The sequence below is a fragment of the Capra hircus genome, chromosome 3 (assembly GCF_001704415.2).
Source record: "Capra hircus breed San Clemente chromosome 3, ASM170441v1, whole genome shotgun sequence".
NCBI lineage: Eukaryota > Metazoa > Chordata > Mammalia > Artiodactyla > Bovidae > Capra > Capra hircus.
In genome coordinates, this window is record NC_030810.1 from 71,464,318 (window position 1) to 71,481,299 (window position 16,982).

A 16,982-nucleotide genomic window follows, 5' to 3' on the forward strand; every position below is an offset into this window, starting at 1 on the left:
GAGATGGTTGGATGGCATCACCGACTCAATGGACATGGATTTGGGTGAACTCTGGGAGTTGGTGATGGACAGGGAGGCCTGGCATGCTGCGGTTCATGGAGTCGCAAAGAGTTGGACACGACTGAGCGACTGAGCTGAACTGAACCTGATCTTGCATTTCTTGGATAAAACCCTCATAAACTTTTTTATAAATAGTTGGTTACTGTTGTCTTTCTTTTTTGTAATGTCTTTGGCAGAGAAAAAGGAGAAATATGCAAAAGTACTTCTTGCAGTGTACTAAGTACAGAGGTTGTCTGTACAACCCTAACAGAGGTTGTCCTCTGTTAAGCCAGACGTTAAGCACTGTTCAGTTATTTGAGTTGTGAACTGAACTAGCTACTTGGTGTGTGTGTGTGTGACATCATTTTTACTTGGAAGAAAGACTGAATAACTGTGTTTATTCAGCCTTGAATATTGCAGACATTTTCTTGTATTGCCTTCAAGGAAAAACAACTGGCAGTATTTGTTGCTAATGTTATAATTTAAGCTTTCAAGTGAAAAATCAGAATTTGAAAAAGTTGTTTGCTACCATGAGCTTGATAGCTTCCCAGTGTTTAAGGCCTTTCTGGTAAGATTGGCGGCAACATTAACAAGTGTAATTTTGAAAAATATTGTATAATAAAATGTATTGCATTTGGAAGGCCTGCAGTTGAACTCAGTGAAGCATTATTGTCCAAATGACTAATACATGATCTTAGAAAATCTAGAATGGGTAAAAATAGCCATTGAAAGTGGAATATAATGTAGATTAGTGAATTTTATTGTATCAAAGTAGAAGTTTATTGATACAATTTTCAGACTGCATTGCCACATTATAGTATCACAGAAGAATATCCACACTCACTAGAATACTCCTGTTTTACAGCTATCTAGTATTCTTGCCCAGGAAATCCCATGGACAGAGGAACCTGGTGGGCTACAGTCCATGGAGTTGCAAGGAGTCAGACATGACTTTATCACCTAAACAGCAACAACAGATCTGTATTGCCGTAGATAGAATGCATACAGACTCAGATATGAGAATCCACTTGTCCTCTGTTAAGCCAGACGTTAAGGAGATTTATCAAAATATGAAACAATGGCACTTTTCTTACTAAATTGTTTTTTTTTTTTTAGGAAAATACAGCTTTTTTAAATAAAAATTTTACTTAATGTGTAATGTGTTTATTATCTTTAAATGAGTAAATAAGTATTTTAAAAAAAATTTCTGAGGTTGAAATTCTGTATGATAAGTATTCATGTAACACAAATAAATAAAAGTTCTTGAGGACCTTGAGATGGGAAGTTTTGAGAAGTGCTGATCTAGAACAGTCCTTAGCATGCAGTAAGCAGTTAGTAGATGTCTGAATGATTCTTGACCATGTTACTTTATAATTTACCTGTCTTTTCAGTAACACATGCATTTGATAATGTATCTACTCTGTATGCCTCTGTTTCTTACTCTAGCAATCAAATTGTCTTTATACCTCTTATCCTGGTACCGTGATCCTCTTTTCCTTCCCTCTGCCCAGGCTGAGCTATTGGGAAGGCAATGAAAAAGATTGATGCAGGACTGCCATCCCGTGTGCTGATTTATTGAGCAAGAAGAAAATAGATGAGCAGCTCCTGTCTGAACATAACATCTATTTTGATATAATAGACTGGTTTAAGGTCATCATTCACATAGTCACAAAATTAGATTTAGAAATAATTTCAGTCGGTTATACCCTGAGATGTAACAAAACACCTGATATTTAGTGACTGCTCCAAATCAGATTACAGGTACCTCACCTGGTGGCTCAGCTGGTAAAGAATCCGCCCGCAATGCAGGAGACCTGGGTTTGATCCCTGGGTTTGGAAGATCCCTTGAAGAAGGGAATGGCTACCCACTCCAGTATTCTGCCCTGGAGAATTCCATGGACTGTATTATCCATGGGGTCGCAAAGAGTCGGACATGACTGAGTGACTTTCACTTTCACCATTTTGTGTTCATACTGGTAATATATTTTGAACATGTTGAATGCTTTATTTTAATGAATTTAATTTAGCTGCTAAGTTGATGTTTTTTTTGGTAGTCAAAAGAAACAGAAGAGGAGAAGACATGTCTGTTGTAGAGCCTTTCTAGTTTCATAGGATAAAAATCAAAAAAAGGAAAATACTGAATTTTTGTTAAACTTGAATCTGCCTACTAGTAGATCTTGTTTTTGGAAGTACATTAACTTCTCTCCACCCTTTAGACATATGAAGTAAAAAAAAAAACAAAACTTTTTGACATATGAAGTTAAAAAAAAATGTAATCCAATAAACAGGATTCTAATATACTGCTCTCATATATTCTAAGCAATTTATATGTATTTATATAGCTGGTAAGGACTTCCCTGGTAGCTGAGTCTAAAGAATCTGCCTGCAATGCAGGAGACCCAGGTTCGATTCCTGCGTCAGGAAGATCCTTTGGAGAAGGAAATGGCAACCCACTCCAGTATTCTTGCCTGGAGAATCCCATGGACAGAGGAGCCTGGCAGGCTATAGTCTATGAGGTCACAAGAGTTGGACACGACTTAGTGACTAAATCACATATAGCTGGTATCTTCAAAACTGAGGAAACTTTAAAGAATTCTTTAAAAAGAGGAATTTAGAAAGCCTTATAAAAGGGGCTCATAATTAACTGTGCACACTTGAACATGTATATATATATATAAAAGGCATCTTCTGAAATGGTTTTGTAGTCTCATGAAAATTTAAAAACAAATGAGCAGTCCTGTAGTATAGTTGAAATTAGAAACAGTAATATGCCTAAGCACTTTAAAAAGGATAGCATTTACCACGCTGTAGTTGTGTGTCTTTCTTGCCTTACTCAGTGACATGGTGTCCTGTAATGAAAATGTTCAATCTGCAAATTGCTGGGGCTCAACTAGGTATTGAGCATAGAGGATTGGGTAATATATGACCCTTGCAGTAGAAAAGGAGATGTGCTATCCAGATTCCCCTTCAAAGAAGGGCTTATTGTCCAGCTATGAGCAGTGCGAATCACCAGGTAACCCCTTCTGCACACATCTTATGGTCTGCCTCAGCTGCAGGGCTACCTTCTCCAAGGTCATGATCTCGCTGGAGCGGGATAGATTTGCTTATTGAGTTAGGAAGAGGTTTAAAAAACCCTACCATTTCATCCCATCTCAGAGCACTAGGATGAACTTTTCTTGCTTCAGGGCTTCCCACCTGGTTGGCTGAAATTTTGTTGGTGTGTATCACAGTTTTGAGTTCTGCCTAGCTTTCCTTCTTTGCCTTTCTTTCACGGATGCTGATCTCTAATAGACATTTTGTACTCTACTTTGGAGAGACCAACCTGCAGTAGCTCCTCATTTCATGGAACTAATTTACTGGGAGGAAACGTACATTAAACAAGAGATTTTAACTGTGATCAATATTATTTAGAGCATAGGGTGAGGTGGTAGTGTATATAAACAGAAGCCAAGTTTGGTTATTATACTGTTTAGGGGAGGAAGCCTGGGTTAGTAGTCAGATCTGGGTTCAAGTGGTAGATAAACTACTTTGAGTTGCTTGAACCTTGGTCGTGCTACTGACTCTTTCATTTGTAACATGGAAATGACACATAGTCTCCCATCCTTTAGGCTACTGACTGGGATCGCTCACATGGCTGGGAAAGGATTCCCACCAGCAAGAGAGTGAGCCTAGTACATGAATGTTTTCAGCCCCTTGTTTGTATCAGTTTGCTAATGTCATGGCCAAGCCTTGATTCAAGGATGGAAAGATAGATTCCATATCTTCATGGGAGAAATCATAGAATAAGTATATTTGTGTGTGTATGAAAAAATTACAATGTAATGCCTGACACATGATAGTGGTAGTTAACATTTATTGAGCATTTTCTGTGAATTATACTTAGTAAGAGGCAGTTGGACTATTGTATTTAATATTTTCTGTCTCAGTATGACATGTAAAAGAAAAAACTCATTTGGAGAATTTGGTATATTCTTTTTATTTCTTAAAATAATTCTTTTATGATGGAAACAATTTGCAAATAAAGCTCTCTTGCTCTTTTTTCTTTTTCTCTGCAGTAAGAAAAATGGAAAACCACCATTACAGAACAATGAGGTAAAATTTATATCATTTACTCTTTGGGATTTCATGCATTTACTTCATTTGTTTCATTATGTATTTTTGAGCCAGGATAAAGTCAGGGAATCTTAGGATTGGAAGGGAACTTAAGTATCATCCCAAACCCACTACATATTATAGAGATTATTCCTAAGATAGAAAGCCTTGATAGGTGACTTCTAGTATTTACTTGAATCTGTTCATTTGGTGGAAAGTACTACCTAGGAGATAGCTGTAACTTTGGTGCAATTAATCTTCTTTCTCTAAGATTCTATTTTGTCTCCTGTAGAGACACAGAACAAGTTTACTCTGCTTTCTCTAACAGACTCTGATGTTGTTTGAACGTAGTTGTATTTTCTGAATCTTTTTTTCCCCCCCATGCTAAGCAGTTATCATTCCTTCAAGAGTTTCTCAGGTAACGTGGTTTCTGATTGTTCTTCAATTATGTATACGCTCCTCTGGATCTGTACGAGTTAGTTCCTCCGGACACTATGTTTAGGATAAAATGTAGTTGTTCAGAAATGGTCTGACTAGCATGAATGCATCTGCACTATTACATCTCTTGATATGAATACAATATTGCTAAAATTCAGCCTGAAGTTGCTTGTACTTTTTTAGCCATTACTTCTGTTTACATTAAGTGGAGTTTGTGGTAAATTGTAAGCTTGAGGTATCTTTCTGATGAACAGCTCTTTTAACAGACACCTGTATTCATCAGTTATTTCTTTTTTTAGGTGACAGTTTTATTGAGATGTAATTCATGTACCATAAAATCCATCCATTTAAGTATACAATTTAGTGGTTTTAGTATGTTTACAGAGCTTTACAGCCATCACCACTATCTAATTTAAAAAACTTCCAATTCCTCATGAAGAAGTTCTGTGCCCATTAGTAATCATTCCTCTCCTCCTGTCCCTTGTCTCTGCTGATTTGCCTATTTTGGACATTTCATATAAATAGAATCATGTGGTAATATTTGGCATTTTGTGACTGGCTTCTTTTATTTAACATGATGTTTTTAGGGTTCTTATGTGTTGTTGAATGCATCAGTACTTCATTTTTTTTTTTTTTTAATTGCTGAATTGTAATCCTCTGGAGAAGGAAATGGCAACCCATTCCAGTATTCTTCCCTGGAAAATCCCATGGACAGAGGAGCATGGCAGGCTATAGTCCATGGGGTCACAGAGAGTTGGACACGACTGAACGACTTCACTTCACTTCATTGTTTAGATATACCACATTTGCTTAACCATTAGTTGTGGGAAATTTAAGTGGTTTCCTCCTTTTTGATCATTTTGAATTATGCTGCTATGAACTTTCATGCATTCGTGTACAGGTTTTCATATGGACATGTGGACATATGTTTTCATTTCTCTTGGGTATATACCTAGGAGTAAAATTTCTAGGTCATATGGGAACTCCGGTTGTTGGTTTTAGATAAACATTAAGTCAACCTGTAGGGTCTATGCCGCTGCTACCGCTGCTAAGTTGCTTCAGTCGTGTCCGACTCTGTGCAACCCCATCCCTGAGATTCTCCAGGCAAGAACACTGGGGTGGGTTGCCATTTCCTTCTCTAATGCATGAAAGTGAAAAGTGAAAGTGAAGTCGCTCAGTCATGTCCGACTCTTAGCGACCCCATGGACTGCAGCCCACCAGGCTCCTCCATCCATGGGATTTTCCAGGCAAGACTACTGGAGCGGGTAGGGTCTATACTACTAGTCTATTCTATAATATACGTATTCTAGTACTGTAATTTTTTTTCTTTTTGGCCACACTACACGGCCTTCAGGATCTCAGTTCCCTGACCAGGATATAAACCAGGGCCATGGCAATGAAAGCCCAGAATCCTAACCACGAGGCCACCAGGGAACTCCTAGTGTGATTTTGAATATAATTCTAACACCTAATGTGTTAGGTGGAAGGTATTATGTACAAATTTAATTTGTCTCCTCTTTCTCACAATTGCTGATAGTATTGTCTAGGTTAGGACAAGACTCTGTGGCGTCTCTTAATCTTTTGTTTTTTCGGTGATGGTTTATTTAGCTGTGACTATATCCAACTGTCATAAAATCTGGTCTTTATTTCTCCACTAAGGCCACGATAGTTTTATAAGAAATATCAAATTCCGTGATTAATTTATTAATTCATTTATTAAGTCAGTCTGTCACCATGTATTGTTTGAGCGCCTCATGTATGCCTGGCATTGTTCTGGTTTTGTGTGTATAGCAGTTACAAAAGTTCCTACCATCATGGAGCTTATGTGACCTTATGTCAGCTAATACACTAGTATGATATTCTTGACAAGAACAAAATTAGAAGGGTTAGATATGCCTCATTCCTAGTAAACTTCTGCCGGCTCTTTGTGATTAGAGTCTCGTAGGTCTTCCTGAGCCCTCATTTTAATGTCTATTCTCTGAATATCCTGGATATTGACATCAAATTGCTACTCTTTAGTTTCCATAGTCTAAAAAATGGGACATTTTATGCTTATCTTGTTATTTCCATCTTCATAATCTCTCGTATGTAAGTTATACCTGAGTCTTCAAAGCTCAGTTATCTTAGTTATATCACTATCTGTATACCACCATACCTGCAAGTTTTAGGACATGACTGAAACTAATTAGTACATCAGTATTCACACATTTTAAAATTCTATTTTTTGTATATTCCAAAAACATCTACTTGTTTGCTACTCATATAATATAAGCAAGATAAATTTAGTTTTTGAACAAATGGTTGGCAGAAAAAGGTTTAAGACAGTGTACACATTGGTACCACATTTGTAAAATTTATAAGAAGTGCACACACAGACATAATGGTAAGATACGTGCCAAATGTTAATAGTTGACATCTCTAAATGGTAGGTATAGGCTCTCTCTTTGCTTGTCAGAATTTTCTAGTTTTTCTACAGTGAATGTGTCTCTTATGAGGGGACGCAATTAGAATTTTTTTTTCATTGAAATTTTTAGTCTTTGGTAGGATGGGTTGGTAGGCTGCGGTCCATGGGGTCGCTGAGGGTTGGACACGACTGAGTGACTTCACTTTCACTTTTCACTTTCATGCATTGGAGAAGGTAATGGCAACCCACTCCAATATTCTTCCCTGGAGAATCCCAGGAACGGGGGAGCCTGCTGGGCTGCTGTCTATGGGGTCGCACAGAGTCGGACACGACTGAAGTGACTTAGCAGCAGCAGCAGCAGGATGGGTTGAGGTGAGATAATTTTCATAAGACATGAGATTTAAGGAGGAAAAATTTTAGAGAAGAGTATAAAAAGAGTGTTGACTTGACTTTAAAATGTTAATTCTTTTAATTTTGATGTAATACACAGGATATAAAATTCAAAATATGTAAAGATTGTGCTGGGTTTAGCATTTAGCATTCCCATGCGTATTTTTATCCTTTTGAAGTATGTGGATAGCTCCATAAACACTATGCATAGAATTATTTTGCTTATTGGAAAATTTTATAAATCAAATCATTGTATTTATTGTTCTACTTTATTTCAGCATTTTTTTTTTAAGATCCACCTATAGCTATAGGTTGATAGCTATAGACCTAGTTAATTTAACCACTCTGTAGTATTCTCTTGTATAAATATGAGCTGCTTCCTTTTCTGCAATTGTGTAGAATCTTCACTGCATAAATTTGCCATGATTTATATAGTATCTCATAATTGATGCACATTTAGGTTAATTTTATAATATTATAAAACAGTATATGAGTTTTTTCATTTATGTATTTAAGCACATGTGCAGGAATACCTCTAGGATAAGTTTCTGAAAGTAAATTTGCTGGATTGTTTTACCTGTAACAGTGAGTATGCTTTGTACATTTTGATGTATACAACATAATAGTTATGTTGATTTACAGTTTCTCTAACAATATACAGAAGTGCTTACACTTTGTCAGCACCCGATGACCTTTTATTTGCTGTTTCAAGCATCTGTCTTTTTTGGTCAACTCTAGTTCATGTCACCTTTCTAAGCTGGCTGACACATCAGTAGAATCTCATTGCCCTTTGGCATTGTTGCCTCCTGAATGTTAGGGACATATATATATATATATATATTTTTTTTTTCTGAATGCTTACTTTAGCTTCTTAAATGGTCTCTATCTAATGTTTTTTTTCCCCTATGATTTGCATGTCAGATTTATATCATCAAAGTGTTTTTAATATTTTAAAAAATCACTGGGAAGTTTATAGGTGGGGGAAGTCAACTGTGAATTTAAAATAAATTCTTAGAAGACACTTGTAGTGTTTATGAGATGTGCTGTCTCTGTAGTTATTTGTGTTTAGATTGGTGTCAGGCATGAATTTTATGATGTGTCAGGAATGGTAGAGCACCTTGATACTTCTTTAGCCTTTCTGAGTCAGCCCTCCAGTCCAGGTGTCTGGTGTTTCCTCATTTTAGGAAGTATATAGTTCCCTTCATGGATGCAAATTTAACAAAAATAATAAAGTCAGCTTTCAGACAGCATAAGAAACAGGAGCAGTGACAATAGGAACAGGAGGAAAAGAGGAGGGGAAGTTATATACCAGGTAAAGTGCTAATTATATACCAGGTGCTTCATTGTTACTTTCTTTTTTTTTTTTTTTTAATTTTTTATTTTTTTTTAATTTTAAAATCTTTAATTCTTACATGCGTTTAAACCTTCCTCATGGTTTGCCCTGCTGCTGCTGCTGCTAAGTCGCTTCAGTCGTGTCCGACTCTGTGTGACCGCATAGACGACAGCCCACCAGGCTCCCCTCTCCCTGGGATTCTCCAGGCAAGAACACTGGAGTGGGTTGCCATTTCCTTCTCCAATGCATGAAAGTGAAAAGTCAAAGTGAAGTCGCTCAGTCGTGTCTGACTCTTAGCGACCCCATGGACTGCAGCCCACCAGGCTCCTCCGTCCATGGGATTTTCCAGGCAAGAGTACTGGAGTGGGGTGCCATTGCCTTCTCCGCCCTGGATCCTTTCTTTAGAGCAGCTAGAAATAGTGGTTCTTTGTTTAAATCAGAGGTGGTCATTTTATCTTAAAATTATGCTAAGGCTCAAGCTAGAAATGGAGAAGGTATTGATTACAGGTGGGATGAAGTGAGGTCAGGAGGCAGTTTAACTTTTTCTTTATAAGGTAGTTGATGTTATATTGCTTTCTCTTTATTCTTCCTATACTTAGTTTGGGTGGGGGGCAGTGAAAGGAGAGATTTAGGTTGAAGTTGTACAGTTTGGCTTGAGGAGAATAGACTAGCTAGAGTGAATTGACTGTGAATAGGGCGTTTTAAGTTTTGTTCACTAGTGTATCCCTATGATTTAGAACAACACCTGGGACCAAGTAAATAGTGAATGAATGAATGCATATACATGTGAATAGAGTAGACTTTTGCCTGTGACTCAGTAGGATGAGGTTTATAACCTTTATAAGTTTTGAAAGACCTGAACTTTGTTCCAGCAGGAATCAAAGGTACATGATAAGTTGATTCTTATCCAGTTATTTCTGTCTTAGTCTTTCTGACCTAACTCCGCACATTCAGTGCCTTCCTGTTTTAGACTACAATTCTGTAATCTATGCAGTGACTGTTTATTAGGATTACATATATAAAACACTTAGTACAGTGTCTAACATGTGGATGGTAGCTTATTATTCTAATTCAGTTTACAGACTACTTACAAGGTTTAATAAGATATTAATTTAATTAAAGCACATTTACAACAAAGTTTGTCTAATAGAATTTACTATACCATGGGTATTTGTTTATCACGGGCGTAGTATCAAGAGCATAGTAGTTAGTAAATAAGTGAGCAGCGATTATGGGAGTTGGGGAAAGGAGCTAAATTGAGGATGAGGTCCTTCTGGAGAGTCTTGCCTGTTCTGAAAAGTTTCTTCTGCCCGTTCTTGCAGACAGCCCAGAAATAATAAGGTAAATAACGTCCACTATATCACTTTTTTCTTATCCTTGCAAGTGGTTTGTATCTAGGTTTTCATGGACTAGCGGCAATGAAGAAATGTCTGAGAGTAGTCTCTGTTGCCCAGATGGTTAAGAATCTGCTTGCAATGCAGGAGACCTGGGTTCGATCCCTAGTTTGGGAGGATCCTCTGGAGAAGGGAATGGCAATCCACTCCAGTATTCTTGCCTGGAGAATCCCACGGACAGAGGAGCCTGGCAGACTATAGTCCCTGGGGTCGCAGAGAGTCGGACACGGCTGAGTGACTAACACTGCTAGTAGGGCGCCTTCCGGCTCTTAATTGTCCTCAGCGGTTTCCCTCTGCACTGACAGTGAACTCTGAATCCTGTCTGTGGCTTCAGGGCTCTGTTCTTCGGGGCCCTGCCCGCCCCTTCTCCCTCCTGTCTCCTCTGCTCGGTCATCTTGAGCTTCAGTGTGCACACCAGTTTTATTCCTGAACGGGGTTTTGTGCCTGGTGTTCCCCGAGCCTTACTACCCTCACCCGAAGAGATCTTTCTTCTCATACTTTTCTGAAGTCATTCTTTTCCTCTTGACCCTGCCTGGTCTATCTGTAATAACTTGGTTATTGGTTTCTTTTTAATTTGTGTTTCCCCTGCTAGAATGTGAACTGAATGAGTGAGGGAGGGAACCTTGTCTGTCTTTGAATTCTTAAGGAAGAGAGTGCACATTAGAAATGCTAAATGATAAATCTAGGAATCCGAACATTTCCTGTAATTGATAGAAGGAAACTTCCTGTTCAAGATTTTTAAAAAATTCTGTTGTTGATCAGGAAGTTGATAATGAACAGACAGTAAGTACTTGACCATTGCTTAGTTGTCCTCTGGCCTCATCTTCTGCTGCTGTCTCTTGCTCACAGCTCCGGCCAGATTGACCGTTTTGTTGGTGAATGGGCTTTCACCTTGGCATTTGACACTTACTGTTCCTTCTGTTTGCAGTGTTCTTTTTCCATATATTTTCTGCAGTTTCAGAACTTATCACCTCCTTTTTCAGTTTTTGGTAAAGTCTTATTTTCTTGAAAGCATGTTTGAATATGAAGAACAGTATAGGACTGTGTTCTTCAAATACTGTATCCATCTTGATAGTTGTTTATATTGACTTAGATGGGACATGGTTTTAAAATCTTATTTGTTATAGCTATTTAAAAAGCTTTCTTTCTTTTTTTTTTAATGTAGAAAGAAGGGAAAAAAGAGCGAGCTGTGGTGGACAGGGTGTTTTTTTCAAGGCTCATGCGAATTCTGAAAATCATGGTACCTAAAACATTTTGTAAAGAGGTAAGTCTTATGAAATTATTGCTTTATGAAACTGTTCACTGTTCACCTTTAATGGTTATATGAGGTCAAAACGACAGAATTATAAAGGCTTTGTTCTGCTACAAGTCAAATATCACTGTTGTTCAGTGCCAGTTTTTAGATGATTTGCTATTGCTTGTGAAATATTTTATTATATTTTATGTGAAAAACTGGAGTACTGCGATACAGCTGTCCTAAATGGTGTTGCTTTATTATATTGAAGACAAGATTAAATTTAGAAAGATCTTATTACGTTAAGATGTTAATAAGTAACATTGATACAAAGTATGTTTGAAGGTTGCTCTTTCATATTTGATTTAATGTTTTTAAGATACCTGAATTCTTTATTTTTAGGAAGTGAACTGGTTGTTGGAATAAAGTTTTATTATTCTTTCCTTTGCCCTTCTATCAAGATTATCTTTGTCACTATTTATTATTTTTAATGATTAAAAAATAAAATAATGCTGTGTTCTCCATCTTTAATTACCTTAGTGTTCTCCTTTTGTACAACTGGAAATATTATCACCTTTGACTCTTTCTCCTCCCCATACATACCTGTCATCCTTTTAGTCACTGGTATCTGCTAATTTTTCTTTCTGAATATTCTTACCTAGATACTACAGTGTTTTTCAATTAGCCTCCTTTCAAAGAATCTCTCCTTTTAAAATCTTTCCTGCCAAATTTGTCTTCTTCAAAGATAATTGTTTCCTACTCTTCACATTTTAAACATCATTAGCCTTATAATCTAATGACATCAAGAAAAGGGTAAGACACTGAAGCACTGTAATTCTCAGAGGAAAGACACATTCCTCCGTACACTGGGCTTGCTCTCCTTCCCCTCACTTTAGCATTGTGTCTTGTTGACTCTACCCGTAAGAAACTCTAAAAAGTAATTTAATAACATTTGTTTTTTCCTAATTAGATAGAGATAATGTGTGTTTAGATAGTATCACCAACTCAGTGGACATGCATTTGAGCAAATTCCAGAAGATAATGAAGGACAGGGAAGTTGGTATGCTGCAATCCATGGGTCGCAAAGAGATAGACACGACTTAGCGACTGAACAACAGTATCTGTTTCGTGGAGGAAAGTTGGATACGCGCTTTCTAAATCTGCTTCATCCCTTATATTTTAAATTTTTTTTTTTTTCCTAAGTATCCTTGAGTTTCTTGTTGATTAGTCCCTTGCTTTCCTTTTATACTGTTCTCCATTACTTGGATTATTATAATCTCTTAACTGGTCCTCTTTTTCGAACTAGTCTTTCTTTCTGAAACACTTACAAGGCCATTTGGCTTCTTTTACCTTGTAAATCACCACCTGACTTTGCTTTTCTTTTCAATATCATCTACTTATAAGATTCTTTGCTGTTTTATAGCCAGGCCCTGTGTTCTCATTTTTTAATGATAACCATGTTTATGACAACACTCACAACAAAAAATATGTTTTGAAAACAGCTTAATGCTCATTATCTTCTTTGTGAAGGCGCCCCATGTATCTTCCGGGGACAGTTAATTGTTTCCTCATTCCACAACCTACTGCTGCCGTCTCTGGGGTCGCACAGAGTCGGACACGACTGAAGTGACTTAGCAGTAGCAGCAGCAGCTGAATATAAAATGAATGTGATACTTTGGATAGATCTCTGGGAGTTAGTAAGTAGCTTGACAAGCCTAACTTGGCCAACCTTCTAGTTCTGTCAAGGTGTATCCATGCCACAGAGCCATTTTATGAATCATCTTTGAGAGACAGAAAAATCCAAGCTTAACCCCAGTTCAAGAAAGTGAAATAAACTCCAGTAGACATAGAGATAGAGATTATGGAATAAACAAAAATACTGCATATGAATATATGGAAGTTCATCTGTATCATGAGGTGAGGGACTGCCTAAATCAGGGTGATCTTTAGTTTCTGACATATTCTGCAAACCCAGGAATGGAATTATGGTGATTCGACGGACATCTTTTGCACAAAAATGCATTTTGGATGGTCAATAGTCAAAAGTTTAGTAGATTTTGCTAAAGTGAGCCAAATAAACTTGGTAGTTATTTTAAGAATAAATTAAGCAAAGTACATAAAATAAAGGAAAATATAAACTGTCTTTGTCTAATGTTACCTTTATTCCTCAAATGATTAATTTAGGATTGAGACTATATAAGTTCTGAACTAAAAGTTAGCATTATAGTTAGAGTGTCATCTATAGAGAGCATTTATTAAAATCAATGGGTTCTTCTGTTGTCAGTTGAATACCTAACTTTGAGATGGTGGGACAAGGTAGGAAGATGGTATCTAGCCAGCCAACTCTGGGAAACTTTGGGGGAGCAGCTGTCAAAACTCAGTCCCATAGACTCTTTTTTGACGTTGTTTTCTTTCTTATGGATTCATTTATTACTTCTGTGTTTTTGACTCCCTGCCTTGTCCTTCACATTTTTAGTTATCTTCACCTTTTTTGAAAACGAGATTTGTTTGCAAAAGTTGCAGAAGTCATAGATGCATTTGCCCCTCAATTCTGTAAATTCAAAATCAAACACTTTATGCAGCAAACATTTCCCCTGCCATACCCCGCCTCTCTGACGTTAGCTTCTGTGTTGCTGTATATATTCTTCCGATTTAGAAAGATTAAGGTCAGCTTTGAGTGGGTGTGTGTGGGAGTTAGAGACTGGAGTGTAGATTCTCGTCCCGCACACAAGACAGTTGACTCCTCACCAGCGATTCAGTCTCTCATCTCTCCTCGGTAATCTCTCTCTCCCAGCATTGCTTAAGTAATGTTCTTTAAACAACAGTTTTTAATATTTTGTTCTAGCCTAAAGTTTGCAGTAGCTTTTTAAGCTCTGATGGATATGATAATTCATGTGGTTTAAATCTATTTTTTATTCTCCATTAAATCTTTTTTTTTTTAAACTCATAATCCTCATTCTCTTTTTGGTTTACTTGGTTTATCTGATGTATTTCTAATGTCATAACCCTCTTCTGTTACTTCACACCTTCCAATTTGTCACTTATTACCTGAAGTGATGCAAATATACTTTCTTATATTGGTGTATTTTCTTACTTGTTATGTGTAAATCTTGCCTTAATAACTAAATTGAAAGCCCTGCTAGGGCAGGGGCACTGCCTATTAAAGGTTTTTCTAACAAACTGAACCAAATTTATTCTACTTAAGCAAAATTTTAGGCTTCAGTATTTGTTGATAACTGTATATTGGTAGTTGTCATTTTTCTTTATTAGAGTTGCATATTCAAAACATAGGACAATCACAATACATTGTAATTTAGGTAGTCTAGGTTATACTGCTGGTTTCTGTCATTGACAAGGCAAACCGTTGACCTACCTAGGATTCACTTTTAAATGTGATTCTGGTTAATGGTGGCCTTCAAGAGGGTCTACACCGAAGGGACCGTCCCATCCTAGTGCCCACATCCCTGTAGGGACCCCTCTGACCCACGCCTCCGCAGGAAGCCCGCCTAGCACTAGCAGGGACTTGTGTTTCAATCTCCTGTGGGATCGCTGCTCCTTTCCTCTGAGTCTTCAGTTCAGTTCAGTTCAGTCGCTCAGTCGTGTCTGACTCTTTGCGACCCCATGGACTGCAGCACACCAGGCCTCCCTGTCCATCACCAACTCCCGGAGTTTACTCAAAGTGCTGTCTGTTGAGTCGGTGATGCCATCCAACCATCTCATCCTCTGTTGTCCCCTTTTATCACCTTCAACCTTTCCTAGCATCAGGGTCTTTTCAAATGAGCTAGCTCTTCACATCAGGTGGCCAAAGTATTGGAGTTTCAGATTCAGCATCAGTCCTTCCAATGACCATTCAGGATTGATTTCCTTTAGGATGAACTGGTTGGATCTCCTTCCAGTCCAAGGGACTCTCAAGAGTCTTCTTCAACACCATAGTTCAGAAGCATCAATTCTTCGGTGCTCAGCTTTCTTTATAGTCCAACTCTCACATCCATACATGACTGCTGGAAAAACCATAGGCTTGACTAGAGGGACCTTTGTTGGCAAAGTAATGTCTCTGCTTTTTAATATGCTGTCTAGGTTGGTCATAACTTTTCTTTCAAGGAGTAAGCGTCTTTTAATTTCATGGCTGCAGTCAACCATCCGCAGTGATTTTGGAGCCCAAGAAAATAAAGTCTGAGACTGTTTCCACTGTTTCCCCATCTATTTGCCATGAAATGATGGGACCGGATGCCATGATCTTTGTTTTCTGAATGTTGAGCTTTAAGCCAACGTTTTCACTCTCCCCTTTCACTTTCATCAAGAGGCTCTGTAGTTCTTCGCTTTCTGCCATAAGGGTGGTGTCATCTGCATATCTGAGGTTATTGATATTTCTCCCGGCAATCTTGGTTCCAGCTTGTGCTGCATCCAGCCCAGCGTTTCTCATGATGGTCTCTGCACATAAGTCTTGGTGTGTGCAAAGTTTTGTTTGTGCCCTCCCAAGACTGGAATCTCTGTTTGCCCTAGTCCTATGGAAGTCTTGTAATCAAATCCCACTGGCCATCAAGGTCTGATACCCTGGGGATTCCTAGTCCCTTTATCAGATCTGCAGGCTGGGAAGCCTGACGTGGGGTTCAGAACCTTTGCAACAGTGGGAGAACTTCTTTTGGTATTATTTTTCTCCAGTTTGTGGGTCACCACTTGGCGGGTATGGGCTTTGATTTTATCCTGATTGTGGTGCCCCTCCTACCATCTTGCTACAGTTTCTTCTTTGTCTTTGGATGTGGGGTGTCTCTTCTTGGTAGGTTCTAGCGTCCTCCTGTCGATAGTTGTTCAACAGCTGCTTGTGACTTTGGTGTTCTCGCGTGAGGAGATGAGGGCACGTCCTTCTACTCCACCGTCTTGAGCTGGAAGCACTTTTTAATTCTGGATGAAACAGTTAGATTAGCTGGTCTACAAGGCCTTTTCCATTTGTAATATATATTTAAACTTCTTTCAAAATTATTTTTAAAAATTACCTATCAGTAAAATGTCAGCCAACTACAGTAAAGGTAGAGTAAAGCTGTGACTTTAGAAACAAAAAATCTTTATCAAAGTAATGTTTCTTTTAACTTTCTAAAATGCATTTAATTAATTTACTATACCTGGTTTATTTTAGACAGGTTACTTGATACTTATTGCTGTTATGCTGGTGTCTCGAACATACTGTGATGTTTGGATGATTCAAAATGGGACACTCATTGAAAGGTACTTTTCATCTTCCTCCCTTTTGTATGAAATTAACCATTATATTAAGCAAGAAATAGATTCTAATTAGGCGTAAATAACCTAAGTCAAGTTATATCTTTGTTCATTTATTTAGTAGATATTGATTGATTGTCTCCCTTGTGCCATAGGCAGAGATGAGGATGTACCTGTTAGTGAACAGGAGAGACCCTAGCAGAGCTGGCAGTTTATAGAGGGTCAGAGACAAGTGAATGGAAAATTATGGGACACCCTGGTGGTCCAGTGGTTAAGACTGTGCTTCCACTGCAGGGCCACTGATCTGATTCCTGGTTTGGAACCAAGATCCTATGTGCTGTGTGACGTGGCCAAAAAGAAAAAAAAAAAAGGAATGTGCTATATATTAAATTCTGTAATGGGAACTTAAGTCACCAAATTGGATGTCTGATATTAATGAGA

General features: G+C 37.9%; 1 protein-coding gene across 1 annotated transcript in view; it reads left to right on the forward strand.

The window, feature by feature from the left end:
* ABCD3 (ATP binding cassette subfamily D member 3) overlaps positions 1 to 16,982 on the forward strand; it is an 80,812-nt gene that overhangs the window by 23,141 nt on the left and 40,689 nt on the right. Inside the window, exons 2-4 of the mRNA XM_018045789.1 lie at positions 4,095 to 4,131; positions 11,256 to 11,354; positions 16,459 to 16,547. Coding sequence (XP_017901278.1) covers positions 4,095 to 4,131; positions 11,256 to 11,354; positions 16,459 to 16,547 — 225 coding nt within the window. The remainder of the gene's footprint in view (positions 1 to 4,094; positions 4,132 to 11,255; positions 11,355 to 16,458; positions 16,548 to 16,982) is intronic.